The sequence below is a fragment of the Melospiza georgiana genome, chromosome 31 (genome assembly GCF_028018845.1).
Source record: "Melospiza georgiana isolate bMelGeo1 chromosome 31, bMelGeo1.pri, whole genome shotgun sequence".
NCBI lineage: Eukaryota > Metazoa > Chordata > Aves > Passeriformes > Passerellidae > Melospiza > Melospiza georgiana.
In genome coordinates, this window is record NC_080460.1 from 2,859,825 (window position 1) to 2,884,297 (window position 24,473).

At 42.0% G+C, this 24,473-nt stretch overlaps 2 protein-coding genes across 3 annotated transcripts; one reads left to right on the top strand and one right to left on the bottom strand.

Moving 5' to 3' along the window:
- The first annotated feature begins 61 nt into the window (after nt 1–61).
- On the top strand, nt 62–11,044 carry IKBKB (inhibitor of nuclear factor kappa B kinase subunit beta). Its single transcript, XM_058042348.1, has 21 exons — nt 62–183; nt 256–350; nt 982–1,099; nt 1,829–1,898; nt 2,281–2,369; nt 2,782–2,871; nt 3,206–3,330; nt 4,192–4,299; nt 4,583–4,712; nt 5,161–5,355; nt 5,583–5,697; nt 6,005–6,128; nt 6,377–6,528; nt 6,642–6,703; nt 7,159–7,268; nt 7,525–7,574; nt 7,922–8,021; nt 8,202–8,349; nt 8,546–8,673; nt 9,511–9,601; nt 10,095–11,044. Exons 1-21 carry the CDS (start codon nt 79–81, stop codon nt 10,161–10,163), a joined length of 2,274 nt encoding a protein of 757 aa, XP_057898331.1. The 5' UTR covers nt 62–78; the 3' UTR covers nt 10,164–11,044.
- Nucleotides 10,868–23,826, bottom strand: VDAC3 (voltage dependent anion channel 3). Of its 2 annotated transcripts, XM_058042349.1 has the most exons (9): nt 23,754–23,826; nt 21,851–21,922; nt 20,499–20,548; nt 16,486–16,638; nt 15,368–15,420; nt 13,818–14,045; nt 12,411–12,561; nt 11,588–11,645; nt 10,868–11,369 (listed from the first exon to the last, which is right to left on the bottom strand). In XM_058042349.1, exons 2-9 carry the CDS (start codon nt 21,915–21,917, stop codon nt 11,278–11,280), a joined length of 852 nt encoding a protein of 283 aa, XP_057898332.1. In that variant the 5' UTR covers nt 21,918–21,922; nt 23,754–23,826; the 3' UTR covers nt 10,868–11,277. The 2 variants fall into 2 exon arrangements, with proteins under 2 accessions (XP_057898332.1, XP_057898333.1); XM_058042350.1 differs by lacking the exons at nt 20,499–20,548; nt 21,851–21,922; nt 23,754–23,826 and adding an exon at nt 19,408–19,437.
- Nucleotides 23,827–24,473: the final 647 nt, after the last annotated feature.

A 24,473-nucleotide genomic window follows, 5' to 3' on the forward strand; every position in this document is an offset into this window, starting at 1 on the left:
CGTTCCCTTCGAGGGCGGCGCTCGCTCCGGAGCCGGAAGCGCCGGGCCCGCGGAGCGCACAGCGGAGCCGGGCCCGCCATGAGCCGCCCGCCCGCGCTGCAGGCGCTGACCTGCGGGCCCTGGGAGATGCGGGAGCGCCTGGGCACCGGCGGCTTCGGCAATGTCATCCGCTGGCACAACAAGGTAAGCGGCGGCCCGGCCCGCGGCGCCCCTGCTCGGGAGCCGGGCTCAGCCCAACTCTTGCTGTGTCCGCAGGAAACCGGCGAGCAGGTGGCCATCAAGCAGTGCCGGCAGGAGCTGAGCCCGCGCAACCGCGACCGCTGGGCGCTGGAGATACAGATCATGAAGAGGTGAGGCGGGCGGCGGCGCTCGGGGGCCGGGCCGGGCGGAGGGGTCGCCGCTCGGTGCCGCGGCGGGGGCGGCCCTGGAGCTGAGGGAGAGGCTGGGAGAGGCTTTGGGCCGCCGGGGATTCCCTTCCGGGCGGTGCCCGCTCCGCGAGTGCGGGGAAATTGACGCGTGAGGAAATTCACCTTGTGCTGCGGGAGGCTCTTGGGTGTCACGCCGCCGTCCTCGGCTCGTCTGTCCTGCCCTCAGCGCTGCAACGACGCTGCTGCCTAGCCTGGCTTAACTCTGTGCTGGGGCAGTCCCTTGGGGTGTTTGTTCATTTTATTTCATTTTCGGGTGTAGTGGTCTGATTGCGGTTTGGGTCTGGACGGGGCAACAGACTGCCTTGCATTCCTTTGCAAGGCTTGTTGCTAATGCATGTGTGTTGAAGAAACACACTAGCTTGCACGTGAAATGCCAAGAGTTGGGACGAGTCTAGATCCATAGAAGATGCAAACCTTTAGAATTCACTAATGTAGTTTCTAAAAGGATTTGTGACCATGTAGGACTTTAGGTGATGAGCAGGAGCATGTGAACCTGCGTAGCAGTTTCAGAAGATCACGTGTGCTTGCCTAATTTTTAATTTCTGTTCTGCAGACTGAACCATCCCAACGTGGTGGCTGCCCGCGATGTCCCTGAGGGGATGCAGAAGCTGGCACCAAATGATTTGCCACTGTTGGCCATGGAGTACTGCCAGGGTGGAGACCTCCGCAAGGTGAGGACCCTGGGGAGGTACCCAAGGGATGTATCAGCTTCTAATCTTATCCTAGGTTTGCCTTATAAGTTTTCCCTTTGCTTTCACATCCTGATGCTTCTTCATTCTAGTCATGGCATCATGACTTGGTCCTTTGTGGCTTGGTCCTTGATATTATGTTCAGCTTTTGAAGACTTAAATGCTTTGTGAAACTATTTTTTTTTTTTTGGATGCAAGTGACACTGTGAGGAGTTTGCACATAAAGAATGAGGGCAAGTGCTAAGGGATGTGCAACAGTATGTGAGTATGGCCAAAACCATTGTAGGGTAGGTGCAGCTGTAGGCTGTACCCTTCCTGAAAGTGATTAACTCCTGTCTGTCATAGGAAGAAATAACACATGATAGTTTTAATCCTGAGGCTTTTCTGGCCTTTGCTATAATCTGCCCATAGCTAAAACACAGACCTCAGGCCTGAGATTGGAATTGGTACTGGCAGGCACAGGGGAAATGGCAAAGAGGGCATGGAACAGAGAGAAGGATGAGAATGGGATGACAGTGACTTCTTTCACCTGCTCCTTTATGCTCCCAATTAAACCAAGGCTGGTTTAATTACAAAGCTGTGATTGCTGCTACTACAGGTCACAATCCATAGAATTTTGTGCTTCTGGAGAATTTAATTGCTGAAATTTCTTGCATCCCTGATGCAAGGATAGAGGAGGGAAAGACTGCATTCTGTGTTGCTTACTTGCAGTACCTGAACCAGCTGGAGAATTGCTGTGGCTTGCGGGAAGAGGCTATTCTTATCTTGTTATCTGACATTGGTAAGTGGTGGCAGTACCCTCAGTTGTCCCCTTTTAGTCCTGAATCCACTCTCCAAGAATCCAGCACTGACCTCAGTGACTCCATTTTAGACTGACCTTTTATGATGTTGAACATCAAAAGTGTTGGGAGTCTGGGGAGGTCCTTGCCTGATGGAAGCTAGCCAGTGTTACTGCAGTTTAAAGGAGGGATGTGAGGGAACACCCAGAGAGAGAACTCAGTTGTGTCCAGAGCTCTGTGATGCTAACTTTACACATTACACTGTTTGGTTGTGCAAGGTTTGATGTGAAAGCCATGCTTATTATAGATAGAACTGAATCCTTACTGAGCTCCTGCTAGGTACTGTTGTTTATGCTCTTAAAATTGGCTTTTTCTGTGTCTCAGCTTCTGCTCTCAGATACCTTCATGAGAACAGGATCATCCACAGAGACCTGAAACCAGAGAACATTGTGCTGCAGCAAGGGGAACAAAGGGTAAGCAGGAAGCAGTTGTGTCTGCCTGCACAGACAGGGAACATGCACGTGCTTCATGCAGTTACAGGATAAGACCTGTGTCAGAGGAACAGGATTCTGTGTGCAGCTGGGATGGGACATTGTGTTAGACATCTGTTAACACCTGAAATTTTGACTTTCAGTTGTTAAGGAAAGAGCCAGACTGTACTGATCAAAGATTGGAAGGAGCTAGATGCATAACTGCTAAGTGTGCTACGACACCTTCAAATTCATTGTGGTTTTAGGAATCCACAGTAGCCTCCCGTTTTTACTTCTGTCTCTTCACTGGCACCTTTCTGGTGTAGCTTTGAAGAGCTGAACTTTTCTTTCTGCTGTACGATGTGCTTTAAACAAGACTTGGTCTAGCACTGTTGTTCTCTGTTGTGTGTTTCAGTTAATACACAAAATCATTGACCTTGGCTATGCCAAGGAGCTGGATCAGGGCAGCCTGTGCACATCCTTTGTTGGGACTCTGCAGTACCTGGTAAGAAAGGAATTCAGCTAGAAGTGTTTCTGGTCAGGTAAAATTAACAATTACCAAGCTTTGGGCTGGGATTAAGTATTTGTGTAGTATGGGGTGTGTTTGGGGTGCTGAAACTAGCAAAGGTGACTGCTTTTTTTGCTGACGCTGGGGTTTCTGTTGCTTCTGTTAGAAATAAGCAGGAGTGCCAGGAATGCTGCACACTCTAAGCGTGTGAGAGGCAGTGTAAAGATTAATGTAAAGACATTCAGTAATGTCTTCAATCATTTGTACAAATGTTAATGACATGGTAAGGGATAGAAGAAGCTGAGAGCTTTGTCTCATGTGTGCATATCAGGCTCCAGAGCTGCTGGAGCAGCAGAAGTACACAGTGACAGTGGATTACTGGAGCTTTGGCACACTTGCCTTCGAGTGCATCACAGGCTTCCGACCATTCCTGCCCAACTGGCAGCCAGTGCAATGGTGAGTAACCCTGGCTGGGTGAAAATGGGCATGACGTGACTTTCATATTTACAGGAAATGGAATTGTGGTCCCTTGGTTCTGAGGATAACACCCCTGTGTTCCTTGCCCTTGTGGAAACTGATTCCTTCACAGGAGTTTAACCCACCTGAGCAAATTCAGCGTTCCTGAATGGGATAAGGGCTGACTCCTGCAGGGCAGATAACAGAAACCAAAGTGGCATCTGTATTATATCTGTCAAGAGAATATAATATAATATAATAAATATAATATAATATAATATAATATAATATAATATAATATAATATAATATAATATAATATAATATAACGTAATATAATATAACGTAATATAATATAATATAATATAACGTAATATAATATAACGTAATATAATATAATATAATGTAATATAATGTAATATAAGTAATGTATAGTATTATATATAATATTATATATAGAATGTAATATATAGAATGTAATATATTATATTATATTATGTTATATTATATTATATTATATTATATTATATTATATTATATTATATTATATTATATTATATTATATTATATTATATTATATTATATTATATTATATTACATTATATTATATTATATTACATTATATTATATTACATTACATTACATTACATTACATTACATTACATTACATTACATTACATTACATTACATTACATTATATTACATTACATTACAATATATTACATTATATTACATGATATATTTATATATATATTTATATATATATCTGTATTATATCTGTCAAGAGTAGTTTTAAGAGCCTGATAATTTACAGGATGGGAAAGGCAGGCAGTTATTTCACCACTGTGCTTGCTTACACTAGGCATACAAAGGTGCGCCAGAAGAGTGAGCTGGATATCGTTGTTTCAGAGGACTTGTCTGGAGAAGTCAAGTTTTCTAGCAGTCTGCCCTGCCCAAACAATCTGAACAGGTGAGTCCTAGAAATTGCTGGGCTGAGATTAAACTGATCCTTCTGCAAAAGGACCGAGTTTATATTATGTGCCTTGCTGTGTCAATATGTGAATAAATTGAGTGCATGACGCAGGCAGTGCCATTGTCACTTGTCAGTCTTGGTTTCTGCTTTCTAAACACTGCATTTGTGATCGGGAGAGGTGAGGGGGAGTTTTGTTAGTCCTCCCACACAGAACAGACCATTTAATTACTGCAAATGCACTTTTACCTCTTCTGACCTCCTTTTGGTTTTGATTGCTCAGTGTTTTGTCTGAGAGGCTGGAGAAGTGGCTGCAGCTCATGTTAATGTGGCACCCACGCCAGAGAGGGACAGACCCTACCTATGGACCCAACGGGTGTTTCAAAGCTTTGGATGACATTTTGAACTTGAAGGTAAGCAGTAGGTCCAGATTACCCTGAAAAGTTTTCCAGAGAGTAGTTTGATGTAGTCTGTGAGAGGAGAGGCTTGAATCATAGACTTAGGAGGAAGAAACTCATAGGACTGTCTTCTGACAGTTAGTGACAGGTGCTTTCCTGTTGCTTCTTCGAGGTCAAACACTCTCTGAGCTTGTTAGGAGTAGTGAAAGTTTCTGTGCATTTTTAGTTCCATATTCTGATAGAGGATTCTACAGCTGAAGGCATTTAGTTGCCACGTCTCCTCTCACTTGGTGGAGGACAAGAACTTTGCCATAATGTTAGGAATTAACTGCAGAGTGACTTCTTGAGTCTGCCAAGTGCTTTGAACAGTTTTTTGGTGGTCATTGTCTCAGTGCCTCCATTTCTGCTCTGTCATGGGCAATGCATCTTCAGCCTTTCTCATGCCCTGCTACTCTTCTTGCAGCTGCTTCATGTTTTGAACATGGTCACGGGAACTGTGCACACCTACCCTGTGACAGAGGAGGAGACTCTGCAGAGTGTGAAGGCCAGGATTCAGTCAGATACAGGAATTCCAGAACAAGACCAGGAGCTGCTGCAGGAAGCAGGACTTGCCTTGTTTTCTCAGAAGTTGGTCACTAAACATACAGCTGATGGCAAGGTGAGTCTGGATATTCCCTTTTTTGCTTTTTAGTGAATCAGAAGACACTGCTCTCACTTTGGGATCATGGGTCTTGGCATGCTTTTGCTGTGGGAACCTCACAGCCATTGTAGTACAGGCACCCTGTTGCTTTGGTGTTCTGCATTTAGCTGAGGACTGTTCTGTTTATGGTGTTACCACAGCTTGCTTTTCTGAGAAAACCTATTTGGGTCTTTTGCCTTCTGCAGGTGAATGACACTGCAGCTGCAGACACAGACCTCCTCTTCCTCTTTGATACCAAGAAAGTTTCCTATGAGGCTCAGGTGGCCCTGCGTCCTCATCCCGAAAGTGTCGACTGCATCCGTAAGGAGTTCTCTGCCATGAGTGTCCAGGGGGGTCTGTGTTGGAGTGGTGTCGTGTAAAAAAAATTATGGGGAGCTTTTGCATCAAGAAGCAGTAAAATGGACTGTCATTCATTGCATTTATCAGAAAAACTAAAAAAAGGAAGTGTTTGATTTTGATATACTAGGGGAGCTGCATAGGGGTTATCCAGCTCTAGGCTTTGTAGGCCCCTCAAAGGAGCAATATTTTGGTCTGTTTTGTGGTAACACAACTTTCCAGCTTCATGTTGATATGTGCATTTCCCTTTTCCCCACTCGTCTGTTTCCAGTCCAGGATCCCAAGAAGAATCTGCACTTTTTCCAGCTGCGGAAGGTGTGGGGTCAGATCTGGCACACGATCCGGATGCTGAAGGAGGACTGCAACCGCCTGCAGCAGGGCCAGCGAGCAGCCATGTATGATAAAATGCTTATCTCTGGCTTTGCTGTGCTTATCTCTGTGCTCTGGAGAGAGGGAGGGCAGAAATGGGACCCTGTTGGAACGGGGGAGCCCATGATTGGAGCTGTAAGCAATTAATGAAAAGCTGAGAGTTAGCCCTGTGGCATTTGTGCTCACTGCTGTCTCAAGTGTCTACTTTGGATATAAGTGTTGGCCTGGTGGATTTTTATTTTTGGGGGCTAACAGGACCTTGTTGTCCATGCAGGATGAATCTGTTACGTTACAACAGCACCCTCTCAAAGATGAAGAACTCAATGGCCTCCCTTTCTCAGCAGCTGAAAGCAAAGCTGGACTTCTTTAAAACAAGCATCCAGATCGATCTGGAAAAGTACAAAGAGCAGATTGAATTTGGAATTAGTGAGTATAGCATCTGGCAAACGGGTCTTTTCATGCCTCTTATCCTCCCAAAAACACCTCCCCCTTTCTCTGTGAACCTGAGGAAGCCACTCACTGTTCTTTGATTCCTGTAGCTTCTGAGAAGCTGCTGTTTGCCTGGAAGGAGATGGAGCAAGCTGTGGAACTTTGTGGGCGGGTATGTTTCTACATCTAACTGCTTATCATAAAGAAAAAGAGCCTTGATTTTATTATCTCTCCCCTCCTCCCCCTTTCTCCTCATTGTCCCTGCCTTAAATAGAAACTCCTTGTGTTTGGAATGATTCCAGATTTCACATTGCCTTGGTTTGCATGGCACCATTTTTGTCCATTTCTAGTACTACATGAAGCTTATTCTGTTTTAAGGCTTAGGAGAAAAAGGGAGATATTGGGAAAACCCAAAAATATCTTGGAAGTTGTTTTATCCAAGAGCACCAACCTAATTTCCTTGAATTGAAGTGACTCATGTTCTTCATTTGTCTTTGGCCAAGGCTGCTGTTTGTGTCTTAACAGCAAGAAATCAGTGTTTAGAAATATGAATGAGAAAGAAGAAATATGAATGGTAGTGTCTTCAAGTATGAGACTCCTGTTGCTGATGTTCTGCCCTGCTTTCAGGAGGATGATGTGGACGAGTTGGTGAAGAGGATGATGGCCCTGCAGACAGACATTGTGGACCTGCAGAGGAGCCCACTGGGTCGTAAACAAGGAGGAACACTGGAGGATTTGTGAGTTGAACTGCCTTGAGCTGCAGGTGCAGTCTTCAGTTAGCTTCAGTTTCTAGCCAAGCTTACAGACTACAGGACGATGAAAGGGCTGTTATTTCCACCCAAATTATGGGGAGGACTTTACACTAAAGATTGGCTTTTGACTCATCTGTCACTGGTCTGAAGTGGTAGACAGGTATAGAAAAGTTTGGAGTTTTCAAACTGTTTGTTCTAATTTTGTTTCTTTGGAATTCTTTTTCTTGCTTTTTCCTTCTAGAGAAGAACAAGCCAGAGAGCTGTACCGAAGACTGAGAGAGAAGCCAAGAGGTAAAAGACACTTTGGCTCAAGCTCAGCTTGCTTTGTGTGGCTTTATAAGCTGTTCTCAAAACTCCTCTGGAGCTCTTCTCAGAGCAGGCTGTGGCCACAAGCATTTGCTTCTGTGTGGGAAGGATAAAAGACATGGCTGCTCCTTTGATACATTCCCAACTCTCCTTTTCAAATTCTTTAAATTCTGAAGAAGGTGGCCAAAACTCAGTGCAATCATCCCACTCAAACCTGCATATCCTGAACTCGGGATGCTTCAGGATTGAAGCAGTAGTGGAAACAAGGCACTAAGAATCTTCTCACTGTCCTCTAAACCTGCCTTTCTGTGTGACCCTGACTCTCATTGCAGATCAGAGGACAAGTGGTGACAGCCAGGAAATTGTCCGGCTGCTCCTGCAGGCAATCCAGACCTTTGAAAAGAAAGTTCGAGTCATTTATGCTCAGCTCAGGTGAGCTTTGTAGATTTTATTCACAGCTGAGAGAAGGCATTTTCTCTTCCAGCAAGAGAAGGTTTAAATCTCAATGCATACAGCTAATGAGATCTTGCAGTATTGCAGGAAATAAATAACTTCAGGAATGTTCTACTGCAGTGGTCCACGTGATCTGATTAATTTTTACTTTTTTAATAGTAAAACTGTAGTTTGCAAACAGAAGGCATTGGAGTTGTTCCCCAGAGTGGAGAAAGTGATGACTCTGATGAGTGAAGATGAAGAAACAGTTGTGAGGCTTCAGGAGAAACGACAGAAAGAACTGTGGAACTTACTGAAAATTGCTTGTGTAAGTAAAAGAAAAACTCCACTTTAACCCAAGAATGGGATTTGTACCATAGGTTACTGAAATAATAGTAAATTGATTATGTCATATAGTTCTTTATTTTCAATTTGTATTAAAGCCAATTCCAGCTTGTCTCATATTCCTGGCTGCTGAAAACAAGTGGAAATAATTGCAGTTGGATATTCTGTGCTTTCTGCAGAGTAAAGTCCGTGGTCCTGTCACTGGCAGTCCAGAGAGCATGAACACCTCAAGGCTTGGCAGCTCGGGTCAGCTGCTGCTGCAGGTCCCCTCTGGAACATACAATTTATCAGACTCTGTGAGGAAAAGGTGAGGCAAAGCCTGGATTCTTCACTCTGGAGTTGTAACAGCACCACAAAGCTGGGATTCCTGCTTGGTGGCACACAGGGTTTCTCATATTTTACACTTTGTGTTCAGCTTGTGTTGGCAGCAGCCTTGGTTTACTTCAGTAGTTCACACATCCTGGAGCTTGCAGATCTGCCTTACAAAAAATGGGGAATCATGTATAGTTCACTTCCCCCTGCTTCATTAAAAATGGTGGTTTTTGGTCTTCTGCCTTTAATCTGAGATGGTTGGGCTCACCTGGAAGTGTGCTGATAGCAAGAACTGTTGAAGCATTGTCATGTAAGGTCACAGCAGCTGAGCTGTACCATTGAGGAGAATCCTGTGGCCAAGCTTGGGTGGTTTTGGTTTCCTCAAATGAACTGGGTCACCACTTGGAATGAGACCTTGGTTTGTTTATTTGCATGTTACTCCATCCTTAAGTTTCCAGGCTTCTCAGCTTTTTCTCTAGCAACAGTGGTTCCACATAATAAGAACCCAATCCCATCCTGGAATACATTTCCTTTCCCCTGTGTAGTAACTCAGGGGCTGCCACCAACTTTTCAAGTTGCATTATGAATTACAGACTTGACTGACTTCAGTGTTCTGTATCTGCCAGAAATATTTCTTGCTGATAGAGGCAGCATCTCTTTAAGCTGTCATAGAAATTAATAATGCAATAATTGTCCTTTCAGTGAGGAGCTACAGACCTATGACCTGACTGATTTCAGTGTTCTGTATCTGCCAGAAATATTTCTTGCTGATAGAGGCAGCATCTCTTTAAGCTGTCATAGAAATTAATAATGTAATAATTGTCCCTTTCAGTGAGGAGCTGCTGCTGGAATCCCGGAAACTTTGTAGCCAACTAGAAAATGTGATGCATGACACAATGAAGGATCAAGAGCAGAGTTTCTTGGTAATGTATTCATTCTTCTCTAAATGGATTGGGGAAGTGCATGGTTTCAAAGTTCTGCTTCTGCAACTTTGCCCCCACTGATAGAGCAAATTGAGATCTGCAATTTATTCCTGGACAAGGGGAGAGCAGGAGCAGCACAGATAGGAAGCTCCTGTTCCTCATAATCTGTTGTCTGACATATTCTGCTTTCCAAAATTGGGAATTTGTGCTGAACAGTAAAGGATGGGGCAAAGCACTTGGCAGTTGTACTAAAATACTGCAAAACTGCACCCAAATTTAAGATCAATGGGTGGCAGTACAGTGGTGGGCAGGGATGCTTCATTTAGTGATGCAGAATATTAAAAAGATTGTAAAATACTAGAGTGCAAGTAGGTTGAGTTTCCTTGACAGCTCATCATGAAATTATATTGACCAACTTGTTTTTAACATGCTTCACCTTTATTCTAGAGAAAGTTTAAGTGTAAGCTAGTGTTGAATTTCATTTATTCTTCAGGCTCTAGACTGGAGCTGGCTGCAGCTTCAGGTGGAAGAAACAAACAGCCCAGGACAGACAGAGATGTGAAATCACTTTGGCTGCTCTGAAGCTGCTCTGGGAAGCCAACTGTGAAAAGCTGCTGCCTCTGAGAAGGGAACACCACCTGCCTTCTTCTCCTGTCACCAAGTGCTTCTGTGAGACACGGCCTAGCTTTTAGTATCCACTTCTGAGACACTTTTTCACAAAGATCCAGTAGGGAATGCCTGTTCTTAACTGCTTGGAAAATGTTCTTAATTGTGCCTTAAGACAGCAGATACTCTGTCCTGATAAATCTTCCCTTAGGCATCACCTGTGGCTGTTTTGCTGCATTTTAGGGTTTCTAATGGACATGGATACCCAGTCACTGGTAGATGTCACCTTCCTAATGAACTGTGAACTGAATTTCTTAACTTTGCTGATTTGCACTTTTTTTTTCTTTAAGTGTAATGGTTGTACTTACCTAATACTTGTTTCCTGTATGGGAACGAAATGATCTCAAACATGTAAACTTTTGGTTTGCTCTTTTTGGTGCGCTCAATAACAATTTAATGGAAAAAGCTCTTTCACTGTGCGGGTCTCTAAAACACGAGAGGGCTAAAAATGTTATCCTAGAAACCAAAGGAAAAGGAAATCTTCAGTGTACAGGGATTTGCAGATTAACTATGCTTAAAGTTGCATGGAAAGAAAAAAAAAAAGAACAAAAAACTCAGCTGGATGAAACTTGGTGAGAGTCAACACACACCAACCTTGTGTTCTGACCGTGACCAATTTATTTCATTCTGATGTAACCCCAAATTTCCACTACAGCACAGAGACCTCCTTTTATAAAAGGCTGTGAAGTATAGGACATGCAAAATGCAATACAATAGTGGGGAGAGGTTGGATTTTCTTCTGGTTTTTTTTTTTTTTTTTTTGAAACAGATTTAAAATACAGGAAACTGAAATGTGGCACAAACATCACAACTTCCATGCATTGCCTTCACGTGTCTTCCTTTGTTGTGCTGGCACACTCTGGACTTCAGCATTGAGTTCAAGTCATTCTTGGGAAGAGCAGGAAGTTCACACTTCTTCAAATTTCAGAGTAATATTAAGGCTGAAATGCATGGGGTACACTTTTCCTTCATCTTCCAGAGCACCACCAGTTGGTTCACTTCAAGCTGTGTTAAGCTTCCAGCTCAAATGCCAGCCCGAGTTTGTGACCTCCAGCAGTGAAATTCTTGCCATCAATCAAGCCTGAGAGTGTCAGCTTTACACCTGCAAAAGCAAATCATGAGAACCATCAAACACTGAGGCAGAGCCCTGTGCAGTGCTCTGTTCCTCACAGGAACTGTGTACATACACTCCTTTACTTCTGAGTCTGCATAAACACTTCCAGCTCCTTTGTTCATCTCTTCTGTTCTTAAGACAACAGTGAATTAAACCACAGTGCAGTAATTAACACTATTTACTAATTTGCAGTGAGAGTTACCTACCAGGTCGGAGGGTATGAGTGTAACCAATTCCAATGAGGCTGGCATTGTTCACTTTGGCCTACAAGAAATAAAATCACAATATTTACACACTGAATAGTTAAATATGCATACAGAAGTGTCCCAGTGCCCTGAGGAGGGGGGCTATGCATTAACACAATTCAGCTACTTTTACACCAACCTCGAAGTTTCACTCTTCCTTTTCTCAGGAGTTTCCATCTCAAACATCCTTTAAATACTCACTACAGTCCTCAGAGCCTGTTCACATCACTCAAGAGTGATTTTTATTCTAATTACCAAGAAATACATGAATATGCAATCCTGTTTTTGCATTGCTACATTTTGAGCTCTTTACATTTAATTTTGGTTCAATGGTCCTGGAACTAATTGTTGTTTTGAAACATAAATGCTTGTTACTTCAGTTCTTAGTATTAAAACACTCACATGTCAGCTGACTTTCAAGGGTTAACTCACTGTTCAGAGAGGGCTGAACTTCCATCATTGTAACCATAATATGCTTTTACACATTATGGATTTCAGAATTAAAAGGACACGGTGTCCTTTCACTACCTTTTAAAATATATTTTGCAGCACACAATTCCAAGCACGCTGGTCAGACAATTTCACTATGGACAAAATTACATTTAGGAATTCTTTTCCCCAATAATTTCCCCAAATGTGATGATGTGAGGTCCCAATTTAAATCTGAACCACAACAGAAGCCACAGTTTTCAATCCACCATACTTCCACAGTAACCAGTTAAACCAAGTGCTTCATAACACGAATTTTCAGCGTTTAGGGGAGCTTGAAATACAAAATTCTTACCGCAACAGAAGACTTTTCATCCAGCTGGTACCTGCCAGCAATCCCAAAGCGTGTGTTGTTACTGCCAGCAGTCCATGCCAGATTCACTGATGTCTCAACCTTATTGGTAACCTTCTGATAAATAGAGCCACCAAACTCAGTGCCATCGTTCCTGTGGGTGACAGAGCAAGTGTGTCAAGCCTGGCTTTGTTCAGTAACTCCTCAGATTAACCCCTCCCACAATCATTTGATTAGGAGATAATGATATCTCCTAAAATTAACCAAGAAATCCAATACTTCCCAAGCCCAAGCTCACTATTTCACTACTACAGCTGGAGCTGGCAGACTGCTGCTCATATTTTTCTACACAAAACAGATTTTGCTTTGCAGAATGGAACAGGAGTTTCCAACAGCCACAGACCTACAGTTTGAGGTTCTGAGAAAAAATAAAATCAAAAATCCACCCAGTAAGTGCAGTAACACACAAAGGAGACTTCAGGTATGGGAATGAGGAGACTGAAAATGAAAACCATGTTGTTTAAATGTACCATTACAGTTGTTTAAATGTACCATCTCCATCTCAGGCATCTGAATGCCAAGAATACAGCCTGGCAGGGATGACAGCTGGAAACAAACAATGCTACACCTGCCTTTCTCCTTCATTTGGCCATTTCTGAGGGAGAAACTTTGTTTGATTGTTAGGGGGAGAAGGTACAGGAGTTTAATTGCAGGATTTTTTTGTCTTGTGCCATTACAGAAGTTAAAGCTCACAGCTTTTAATTACAAATTACCATCAAGGGCCTTTGCATCACCATCTCAAATACACAAACCCCACAATTACTCTGAAAGGTGTTGAGACAGCCAAGAGATGGGAAGTTGTCCCTATTTTAGTTGTACTGGAAATGAAAACACTGCATATAAATTAATTAGAAACAAATCAGCATTTCCTTCCCTTCACCCACCTTTGACCTAAGGCCATTACTGCTGATTATGACTGTAGGTTTGGCTGCTGGGATGTTTTTCCAGGCTCAGGTAATACTCACATGTTACATGACTTGTGAGGGTTCCTCAGGGTGAGAGAGGTAGATGAGAATCTTGCTTCATGATCAGAAGGCTGGATTTATTGATTTATGATATATATTGCATTAAGACTATACTAACAGGAATAGAGAGAAAAGCTGCAGAAGCTGCTCAGCTAAGAATAGAAGAGAATCTAAAAACAAGAGAGTCAATCTGTTCCAGAGAGCTTGGTCCTGTGATTGGCCCTTAATTGTAAACATGGAACGTGAGCCAATCACAGGTGCACCTGCTGCATTCCACATCAGCAGGTCATTACTGTTCACATTCTCCTTCTGAGGCCTCAGCTTCCCAGAGGAGGAAAAATCCTAAAAGAAAGGATTTTTATCAAAGAATGCCTGTGACACTTACACATTAGTGTGCAGCTGAAAGTCTTCTGCCTTATAGCCCAAGGCAAAGTTCCTTTGTGTGATCTTGTACTTGGCTGTATCAAAAGCTGTCTGGTAGCCAGCCAGCCACCCTTCATAGCCCACCACTGCCCAGCCATACACGGTTGGCCCAGAGAGATCGATGTCTACGCTGCAGCCCACGTGGACATAATCTCTTTTGTAGGTGGTCTTCAACTTCCCACTCTTCTTCCTGCAGAAACATGAATTTTTATCCACAGAAGTAAGGAATGTAGATTTATTTTAATATTTATGTCCCTTAAGGGCAGTTAATTAAGGTGCTGTATTCCCTACTCAGGGCACAGGATAAGGATAATGGTGCTGTGTATTTGCACTTTTCCTTTTACCACCTCCAACTCCAAACAATCCTCAAGAAGCAAAATACACAAAATTGTTTCTCCTTAATGCTTTAAAACCCATCTGGTTTCTATTTTCTTTTTTCTCTGTGAGTGTAATGAGTTATGGCATCATCAATTTATTTCAGGAGCATCCATAAACCTGCAGCAAGAGCTGTCTGTCAATGAATTTTTGTGTTTATCTCCACTGTTCCTTCCTTGTGCATTCCTTGCTTTCCTTTCTTCACTGTCCTCTACCAAAACCAGATTTCTTCATCCCCCAGACATCATTCCCTTCCTCTGCCTTTTCCTGGCCCTCTTGTGACACTTCTTCCTCTCTCCTGTTGATTTTGCTACCAATTCAAACACAACTACAACAAAACTTCAGCATCTCCTTAATCCTCCCCCCAGCCTCATTTCTCTTGGCAGAACACTTGTGCTGCCAGTTGCTCACACCTAGGCCTGGGGTCTCATTTTTGATTTAGTTTCTAATTCCTCATATCCAAGCAGCATTTCATACTCAAGAGTCTTCTGACAGGCTCTCCCCTCAATAAATTAGCACCAATCCTTATTTGCAAAGCAGTCTCAATCTCTGTGCATTATTCAGACATAAACTCCCCTCCTTTGCTCTGCTGCTTACCAAATTTAATTATATTGAATTGAGAAAGACAAGAAAGAAAGAATTGAGAAAAACAACCAAGTGCTATTCCACTGCCCATTCTGCCTCCTCATTCAACTGTGCACAGACATCATCTGGCCAAAAGCATCAGCAAAAATAAAAAAAATTTAGTTGACTCTGATTTGACAGCCTTAGGACTGTCAAAACATGAAGATCTAGTTGTTTAAGGGGAGTTAGAGATTAGTACCTACTGCAAAATGATAAATTTGCCACTGGCCAAAAAGCTGAAGAATTCTTGCAAGCAGAAAGAATAATTTAATACTTATTAATTAAAGAGAAAGAATTAATTCTCTAATTCCTTCTGAGTTAAGTATCACACACTGCCTGCAGAAGATTCTACAGTGATTGCAGAATCTTCTCCAATAAATGCTGAGCTTTTACCCAATGAGCAAAGTTGTAAAATCCGTGTAAAATCCGAGTTGTATGAGTCCAACCAAAGTATTTTTAGAAGTTCTGGGAAATTCTAGCAGTCTGCAGATAAAGGTAACAGAAAATGTTTACCCTGTGTTTGGTACAAATGTAGTGTCAAGAGCCACCTTCACCCCTTCAACCATCTGCAAAGAAAAATACACATCTGCTCAAAAATCAGCTGAAACAGAATTTCTTATATTCCACTACTAGAACTCCCTGTTTAAACAGAAAACAAAAGAGAACTAGAATGTCTCCCTCATGATTTCCAATGAAATCTGAAACAGGATCTTTTCTTCCCACAAGGAACCTTTTAACAGCACAGACTTTGTAAAAACCTCCTGGTTTTACATATAGGAAGTTGACACATCTAGTGCTGGCAACAAGAGAATTATTCACAGAATTATGACAGAAAGAAAACTACTCACGTTTCCTTATTCTTTAGAGTTCAAACAGTCCACAAAATAGCTCAAAAATCTCTCTCATAATCCACATACTGTGTTTTGAGAGTGCTGCATGCTAGCACCCCTTTGTGTAAGCAGTGCCAAGCTGCAAACATTCAACCTTACAAAATATATTCAATCTCAAGGCAGCCAAATTTGAGTTCTTATACATTAAAGCATTTAAAATCATGAGACTTGTCTTTGTTTTCATAAAATTATCAAACCTGTCTTTGGTTTCATAAAATTATCAGACATGTCTTTGGTTTCATAAAATTATCAGACCTGTCTTTGGTTTCATAAAATTTTCAGACCTGTCTTTGGTTTCGTAAAATTATCAGACATGTCTTTGGTTTCATAAAATTATCAGACCTGTCTTTGGTTTCATAAAATTTTCAGACCTGTCTTTGGTTTCATAAAATTATCAGATCTGTCTTTGGTTTCATAAAATTATGAGATCTGTCTTTGGGTTTTTTTTGGCTGCCTGGCTGCAGCAGTGACAGTTCTACATAGTTAGGTTCATTCCACACACCTGTAACTGCAGTAACTGCACCTCAAAATAATTTTCTAGCACCCCCCTCTCCCAGCCTATGTGTTCTGCAAATTCATCTTTTAATACTTCAGATATTTTTGTGCAATTTTCATTCTCCATTTGTGCATTTTCTTCTCATTTCCGGAGAATGAAATGACGCGAACAGAATATTTCTGTTCATCTCAATACCATCTCCTACCAGCTGCAGAAACATTTCCAAAGTATTTACTCATTCTTACTTTATTCTCGACACAAATTTCTGTTCCCAATGTGTTGTCTGTGTTCCACTTCTGAGTGAATGTAAGTCCATGGCATTTGTCCTTGTATTTGGTCTCTAGACTGCCCGAAGCCTTGCCCGTGTCCGTGTTGGAAGAACCGACTGCATTGAATTCCTGCCAAGAGCACAACAAACACCACACAATCACCAAACTGCTTCAGCAAGAATCCCTGAGGCCAATTCTTGTGGGAATGGCCCCTACAGAGATCAAACCTTGGCATTGTTAGCACCATGCATCAACCAAGCTAATCACAGGGTCAGGAGTTTTAGCAGTCTCACACCCTTTTGACAGAACCCTCAAAATCATCATCCTCCTCTTCCCTATCCCCACCTAAAATAATTTCTTTTGTGTCACAAAATTTTGTGCATCCCTGTTCTGAACATTTCTTTTATTGAGGTGCACTGACAGAGCCTTGGGACTTGCCTAGCTTGGCCAAAGCTGTTACACACAGACCTGACACCTTCATTCACTCCTCCTCGTGGGATTTTGATTACTTGCTACCCCCATCTTAACTTCACCACACTTTTCCCCAAGCTTATGCATCAAAAAGTCCTTTTTCTGACCTCCCCTACCAAAATGGCTGTTATTTCAACAATTCACAATTTGCTCTGTACCTTCACTGTGACTCTATACCCAGATATAAAAAGATATTTGCTTGGGATACAATTCCTGGATTTTTCTTCACAATCTCCTATAATTGTGAAGAAAAATCCAGGTTTATTATATTTATTATATTATAAATATTATATTATTTACAATATTATTATAAATATTATAATATTTATAAAAATAATTGCCTTTATGATCTTACTAGTACTGTCCCAATTGTGGATGAAAAAGCATCTGTTGCACTCCTGGAAATCTGCTCCCCATTAGGAAAAGCAATGCTAAATTCAAGTTAGGTGAATAGGAAAAAAAGGATTTTGTCACATTTCTCTGAACATCTTGGGTGTTTCTGGATTGTATAATTTCCCCTCCCTGTGTTTCAGCAGTGAAAATGTTTTCTGGAGAACTGCTGCACCCCAACATTGTGGTTCCCCCTACCATTTATGCTATTTTCATTTAGACTGTTATTATGCTGTGGTGATGAGTTTAAACAACTTCTCTTTCATTCCCTCAGCCAGCAACTCTACTTCAGAAGTTAAGTCACCTCTAAATTTCAGACCTTTTCTCCTTCACAGCATCAGAAACCTGACCTGAGCACCTTGATCTGTCAGGCTGCTCCTTCACTCAGCAGTGTAATGGAACCAAGCACTTGGAATTTTGTGTAACATTTATTTTGTTATATGCTATTTGGTCAATTCTTCACACACCAGAGCTTCCTGTTATTTAGTGGACTTAAATCTCAATATTACATCTCTCCTGGAATAGCTCAAGAGAGAATCTACTCAGTGCTCCATGCACAGCTGGGTATTGCCTTGCCACAGCAGTGAGCTCAAGGTACATTAATTTGGTTTTAAGAAGCATCTGAGAACTTCTCTCATTTGTTACCTCTCCAATATTTCCCTTGAAGGAAGATAAATAATCTGTCATTAATTTACAAGTTTTGTCTCTCTTGAAGTTTAAGAGATGGATCCATTGCCAACATATCCAAGCTTTGGAACCCTGACTTTCCAGATCCTTCTCGTTCCAGGATTGTATTCCTGGATGTATATTTGACAATTGTGGTCTTTGCAGAGCATAAAAGATTACAAAGATTGTCTTTAAATGGCTGTGAAGTGCTAGGGAGCCAGGGCACACTCCTTACACACAGTTTGGGGCATTGAGGGATGCTGCTGGGGCAGGAGGAGACATTTACTTAAAATAATGCACTACTGCAACAGCATAATAATAAATATAATGTGTTGTTATTATTATAACACATCTAGCAGCTACCAAAACATGTGACAGAAGTCAGGATGTGTTAAGACTACTTTAAAACATAATTTCTATACAGTGTTCTAATGCCACTTCCACAAATTCAGTGTAAAGATGTCTCAAACCCGCATCAGAATTCAGAAATAACTTTCTTCTAATCTTAGAAAACCGATTAAAAAGCTTGGTTTCTTTCTCAGATCAAGTAAAGGACAGGTTGTAAACATTAATCTCAGAGCCAAAGGAAATAAAACCCCTGCATTGTCCAAAAAAGCCAAAGCATTCTGTCAGGCATCAAGAACTCAATCTGCCTCTGGAAGCAGACACCACAGACAGACAGAAGTCTGCTGCCATCAGTCTTTATCTGTGTAAACTCAACACCTCACCAAACCATGATTTCTTGGAGTTTTTGTAGCTGAAAAATCCAACTCATTCTGGCTCCATGTCACACAGCAGCCTGCAGCAGCAGTCAAGCACAGCTCCTCACTGAATTCCCTCCAGCTCATGGTGCCTGGCATCTACAGGAATGCCAAGCACTCAGCAGGCAAAACCACTTGCAATCTATGAAAGTGATAATCAACACACACTATCACTGTGGTTTGCTAAGTCCACAGGAAAAAAACCCAAATCTGAGGTACTGTTAGTGTCCATGTATGAATTAGATCTCACACTCTGTTCCTAACTTCATCTCCATCCCCAAAACTCTGTTTTTGTTGCATCAGAATCACTAATAAGCTCAAAACCTGAAGCAACCGACAACTGTACCAAAATCATATCTAGTTTTCCTTCTTGTTTTCCATTTCTTGTTTCCCCTCTTGCTGTTTTTACTTGTTGTAAAAGATTGCAAATGGTTTTCCATGCATGGATCATACAGATCTAGGGCTATGGACACAGCCAAACTGTGCAACATGAATAACAACACAACCAAAAACAATTCATCAGTTTACAAATGATTTAGTATGCAGCACAAAAAGCCTTGTCAGATAAAGCAATAAAGAGGCAACATGTCAAAACAGCCACCATTCTTACCAACTGGATAAACATCCCAAGAAAATTGCATGGAAAAGAAAAAGCCCATTTTAGAACTTCATACAGTTGTTCATGTTCCATCACAATCAGAAGACAGCATAATTAACTATTAGCATTTTGTTTGAGAATCAAAAATCCCAGCCTGGAAAACTGTCTTTAAAGAGAGGTCAGTAAGCAGCAGCAATCGTGTGGAGACCACATAATTCCATGTGCCCACACATTCCTGGTGCACAATGCAAGTAACCATCAAAAGCTCAATTGAGACAGAATACAGTAATACAGAAATAAGGATTTACACCATTTGCATGATAAGAATGCAAGAGGAGGGAGCCCAAGCAAATACAGCCACAAAACAGGCTGAGAAACAACTCATCTTACCAATGAGAACAGCACTGAGCTGTAGGTAAGACAGGCAGAACTCAGAGACAGTGTAAGAAAAATATTATCCAGTAGATAATGCATGCCTGTGGTTAAAATCAAAATTATCACACCCATTCCTAGTTTGGAAATTGCAAGGAAGCTCCACTTCTCCATCATTAAAATGAGGATCACAGGATATTCTTGTTACTTGAAATGCTAAAGCTTATTCAAGCTCTCAAACACAGGATACTGCAGGACTGTTTCCAGTTTTCATTTAATTCAGTTCAATTTAATTAAGTCTTGAATTTTAAGCACAGTGGAAATGAGTGAAAACACAGTTAAGTTAAACTCCAGTGCTTACTTGTCCCTTGACTTTTTGGATAAAAGTCACTCAGGACTAAAATTCTTATTAAAACTAATAACTGCAGGGAAATTCATTCATAAATAGAAATGAGAGCTATGTAAGGTGAAGAAACTCATGGTTGGCATGTGCCAATGGAACAGGCAGGAAATAACAACAAGGTGTGTGGAAATTCTTGCATGCCACAGGGAAAAATTACTGCTACATCAACTTCATGCTATTGTAGAAATATCTCAGTCAGCTGTGAGTTTTAAAATGAGAAATAAAAGAGAGAAGCAACACCTGCTAGTGAGTTCTAACACTTGTTACCAGCTCAGGAATTTGTCCTTCCATTGCTGTGCTGGTGATGGGTCATGTCCCCAGTACTTACCACCCCACTGGAAGACTTGGTCTTCAACTCTAACTTGACCATTCCAAATCCTGAAAATAAAACAGCACACAGCACCTGTTTCATTGACAGATACAAACAAGGCTTATTCCCAACACACCCAAAGAATGCCAGGCAGGGGATTCTGAACTGACCTGAAACAGCTTTTATGTTTAAACAGTCGTTGAACATATTGAGGGTTATGAGAAGGATGATTGAAGGAGTTGTGACAGCTCAAATTAAGTTGTCTCATAATTTATATATATAATTTATAGTCATAACAGACACCAAACATCAAATACCTTCACTTTCTGTAGCTACCTGCAGTCTGGCACCCATCAGTACAGTTAACCATCTCTTCTGATTTACTTAGCTTGCATTTTATTTCTGATTTCAGGGTAGGAAATTTTTCTTCTCCTCTACTCCAAAAAAATTGTTCCAACTTATTTCAATCAGTGCCATGTACAGAAGTATTAGTGATGGAAGGAATTCTGACAACTCAAAGTAAGTTTTCTCATAATTTATATATATAATTTATAGTCATAACAGACACCAAACATCAAATACCTTCACTTTCTGTAGCTACCTGCAGTCTGGCACCCATCAATACATTTAACCATCTCTTCTGATTTACTTAATTTACATTTTACTCATGATTTCGGGGCAGGAAATTTTTCTTCTCCTCTACTCCAAGATTTCAACTCCAAAATATTTCAACTTATTTCAATCAGTGCCATGTACAGAGGTGTTACTGCTTTCTTCCTTTTCTGTCTGCTCTGAATCCAGGGAAATATCTGGCCCTTGCACTAAGTAGAAAAGTTTGAAGTAACTGACTTTAAATCAGGGAAATTGAGTTAATTTTTAGCAAAGCCTGAACTCCAGGGTGGGAGAGACCAGACTACAGTGCATTTTAGGGATTTTGGGATACAAATGAAATCTTTATTGCACACCAACTCAGATTAAAAAGATCAACACTTTCTAGTACTATTTCCAGAAAAGGGACAAATGCAAATACTGTGAAAATATCTGCATTCCAGCTTTAATATTAAGCTATTCTGATTAACATAAAGGTCATTCTCCCTCAGGAACCTGTTACTGCCACAGCAATCTGTATCAGTATTTCTGATTTAATGACTCTAAATAGAAAAATCAGAAGGTAAAAAAAGGAGGCAGCATTTTTCAGTCTGTTCTGGAAGGCATATTAAAGTCAAACTTGTAATCTTCCCCTCAAGATCTCTGCCACTGCAGTACTGTCATAACACATGTGCAAAATTCAGAATAGAAAGGGGCTGGATGCTCCAGGGCTCTGCTGGGAAGGTTTTAGGGAAGCTCTGAACCATCCTCATGCCACTCACCATATCCCTTGTTGAAAACATCCCTGGCAGACTTTCCCAAGTCGCTGTATGACGGTGGGCAAGCCATTGGATCTGAAACACATAATTTATAATCATAATAAGGAAGCTGCAAGAACCTGAGCATAAAATCTAAAATACATTCAAAACATTAATTAACATCTGTGATTAGCAGTCTCTGAGAATGTCACCAACACAGAACTGTCAGATCTTTGGAGAATGTTCATCAAAGTCATCGTTGCTGCTTTGTCCAAAACAAGCTTTGATTTAAAGAATTTATAAAAGCCAATCTTTATTTATAATCACTGAACTCCAGCTATTAATTTCCACTAAATGCTGGCCTCACAGTCTTACACTGCAAAAAGAACTCATGAGAGCCTCACTGCTGCTCTGATAATGAGGAAACATTGCTTTTGTGATAACACCCATTCTGAAAGGGACATGGAGTGGCAAACAACATCAACACTCAACAATTCCACAGGAAAACAGGTGTCACTTCCATCTGCACTTATACTTCACAAAAAGCTTTTTCAGAGATGTGAAAAATATAAAAGAGATCTCTGTATACTGTCCAGCAGCCATCAGTGAGTATTTCAGCACTGTGCACACAGAACAGCAAAAACTAAATTTCCTAATATTGTTACAACTACATGGGAGAACATAGCTCAAAAGGATGGGCATGTAACATTGCAGTGTAGATGATTTATTAGCTACCAAAATTTAGGGGTTTTGCATCAGAAAACCCACAGTAAAGACGTAGGCAAACTCTTCCCCAGTGGAAAATTAGTCTTCCTCTTTTCAAATAAGTTTGCATAAATGTAAAGGCACACCTGCTCCAAAAAAGATATAGAAGATGCTCCATTCATTTGATTTTAAGGACAACTCTTTGTCATCCAAAAAGGTGATATTTAGGATTTCTGATGTTGGGCGTTGCAGAGAAAAATATGAACAAATGCATCAGCAGTAGGAATGGCAATCTCTTGTGTTTATACCTCATTTTAATAAGGCTATTGAGAAAAATTGTAAGCCTGTTCACTCTCTAACAGTATGCAGGTATATGTTGTGTGTTCCATGTGTTTAAATGTGTTCGTTAAATTTTATGCAAGCATTTAGATGGTATTAAAAAAAGAGAGATTCTCGAAGTTAGCCCATATTGAAACACATAAATTCTTTTCTATGACCAAGCAGCTCTACTTGGACAACAGACTTGAGCTCGGTTTCACAACTCCTAACATTAATTCTGAATGGTAACAGGTGACGAAGCACAGCGTGAAGCGGGCAAAGCAACACAAGAGCACCCGCATCGCTCTGTGGGATAAGTGTAAAAAACCAAAACCGTCCAAAAAACCAAACCAAACAATGAATCCCTGCACGAGCAGTGCCAACACCCGTGCGGGCGGGCTCCCGCTCCCTGAGGGCTGCGGCGGGGCCCGGCCGCGCGCACCGCGCGTCCCTTTGGCGGCGGGGCCGGCGGGGCGGCGGCTGCGCGGCCCCGGGAGCGCGAGCGCCGCGCCCGCCGCGGCTCTGCCCGCGTTACGCAACGGGTAACGGAGCCTCCGCCGGCCCCCGTGCCGGCGCCGTGGCAACACTCGCTGCCAGCCGCCTCACGAGTTCGTGCCTCCCGGCTGACATAACCGGAGCAGCCGGCAAGAGCCCCGGCCGCGCGGTCTCACACAGAGAGAACCGGCCGCGCATCCCGGGGCCGCCCCTTGGGCAGCGTGTGGGCCCGTGGGTGAGGAATTGCCGCCGCAGCCAGCGGCCGGCGCCCGCTCGGGCCTCCAGCAAGGTGACTCCCGCCTCCGCCTCGGTGAGGCGCAGAGGACAGCGGCGGGCTGCAGGCGGCCAGCGCCGCGAGGCCCGGCCCCACCCGGCCCGGCCCTGAGCCCCGCCGCGGCCCCGGCGCTACCTGCCGCCCGCGCTGCCTCCGGTACGGCTCTCGGCGCCCCCACGTCCGCATGCGCGGCGCCGGCGCTGCGCACGCGCCCGGGCTGCGGCCCCGCCCACCCCCGCGCGGCCCCGCCCCGCCCCGCCCAGTGCGCGCGGCCGAGGCGCGGCGGGAGCGCGCCCGGGGCTGCCGCAGGCGGAGCCGGTGCCGGTGGTACCGAGCGGCGCTTCCAGGGATGGAGGAGACCCGCGGAGGTGTTCAGTGCCTGCCAGAGCCGGTATGAGACTCCAGCGGGCGCTAACGGTCCCCTCAAACCCTTCACGTACTGTGAAAAATGAGTATTTTATGATTGGCTATATATAATATAACATATATATAATACACCATAATATATATAATACATAGTATATAAAATATTATATATATTATATATATTATATACAATATTATGTATATATGTTTATACATAATGTATATAAGTGCATATATAATATATGTATATATATCATATATATAATACAGCCTAATATATATAATACATAGTATATAAAATATACTATATACTATATCTATTATATATAATATATATTATATACAATATTATGTATGTGTCATATATATAATATATATTATATATTTAATAGATAATATATATAATATATTATATATATAATAGATATATTATACTATATCTATTATATAATATAGTATATTATATTATTTTATTATATAATATTATAT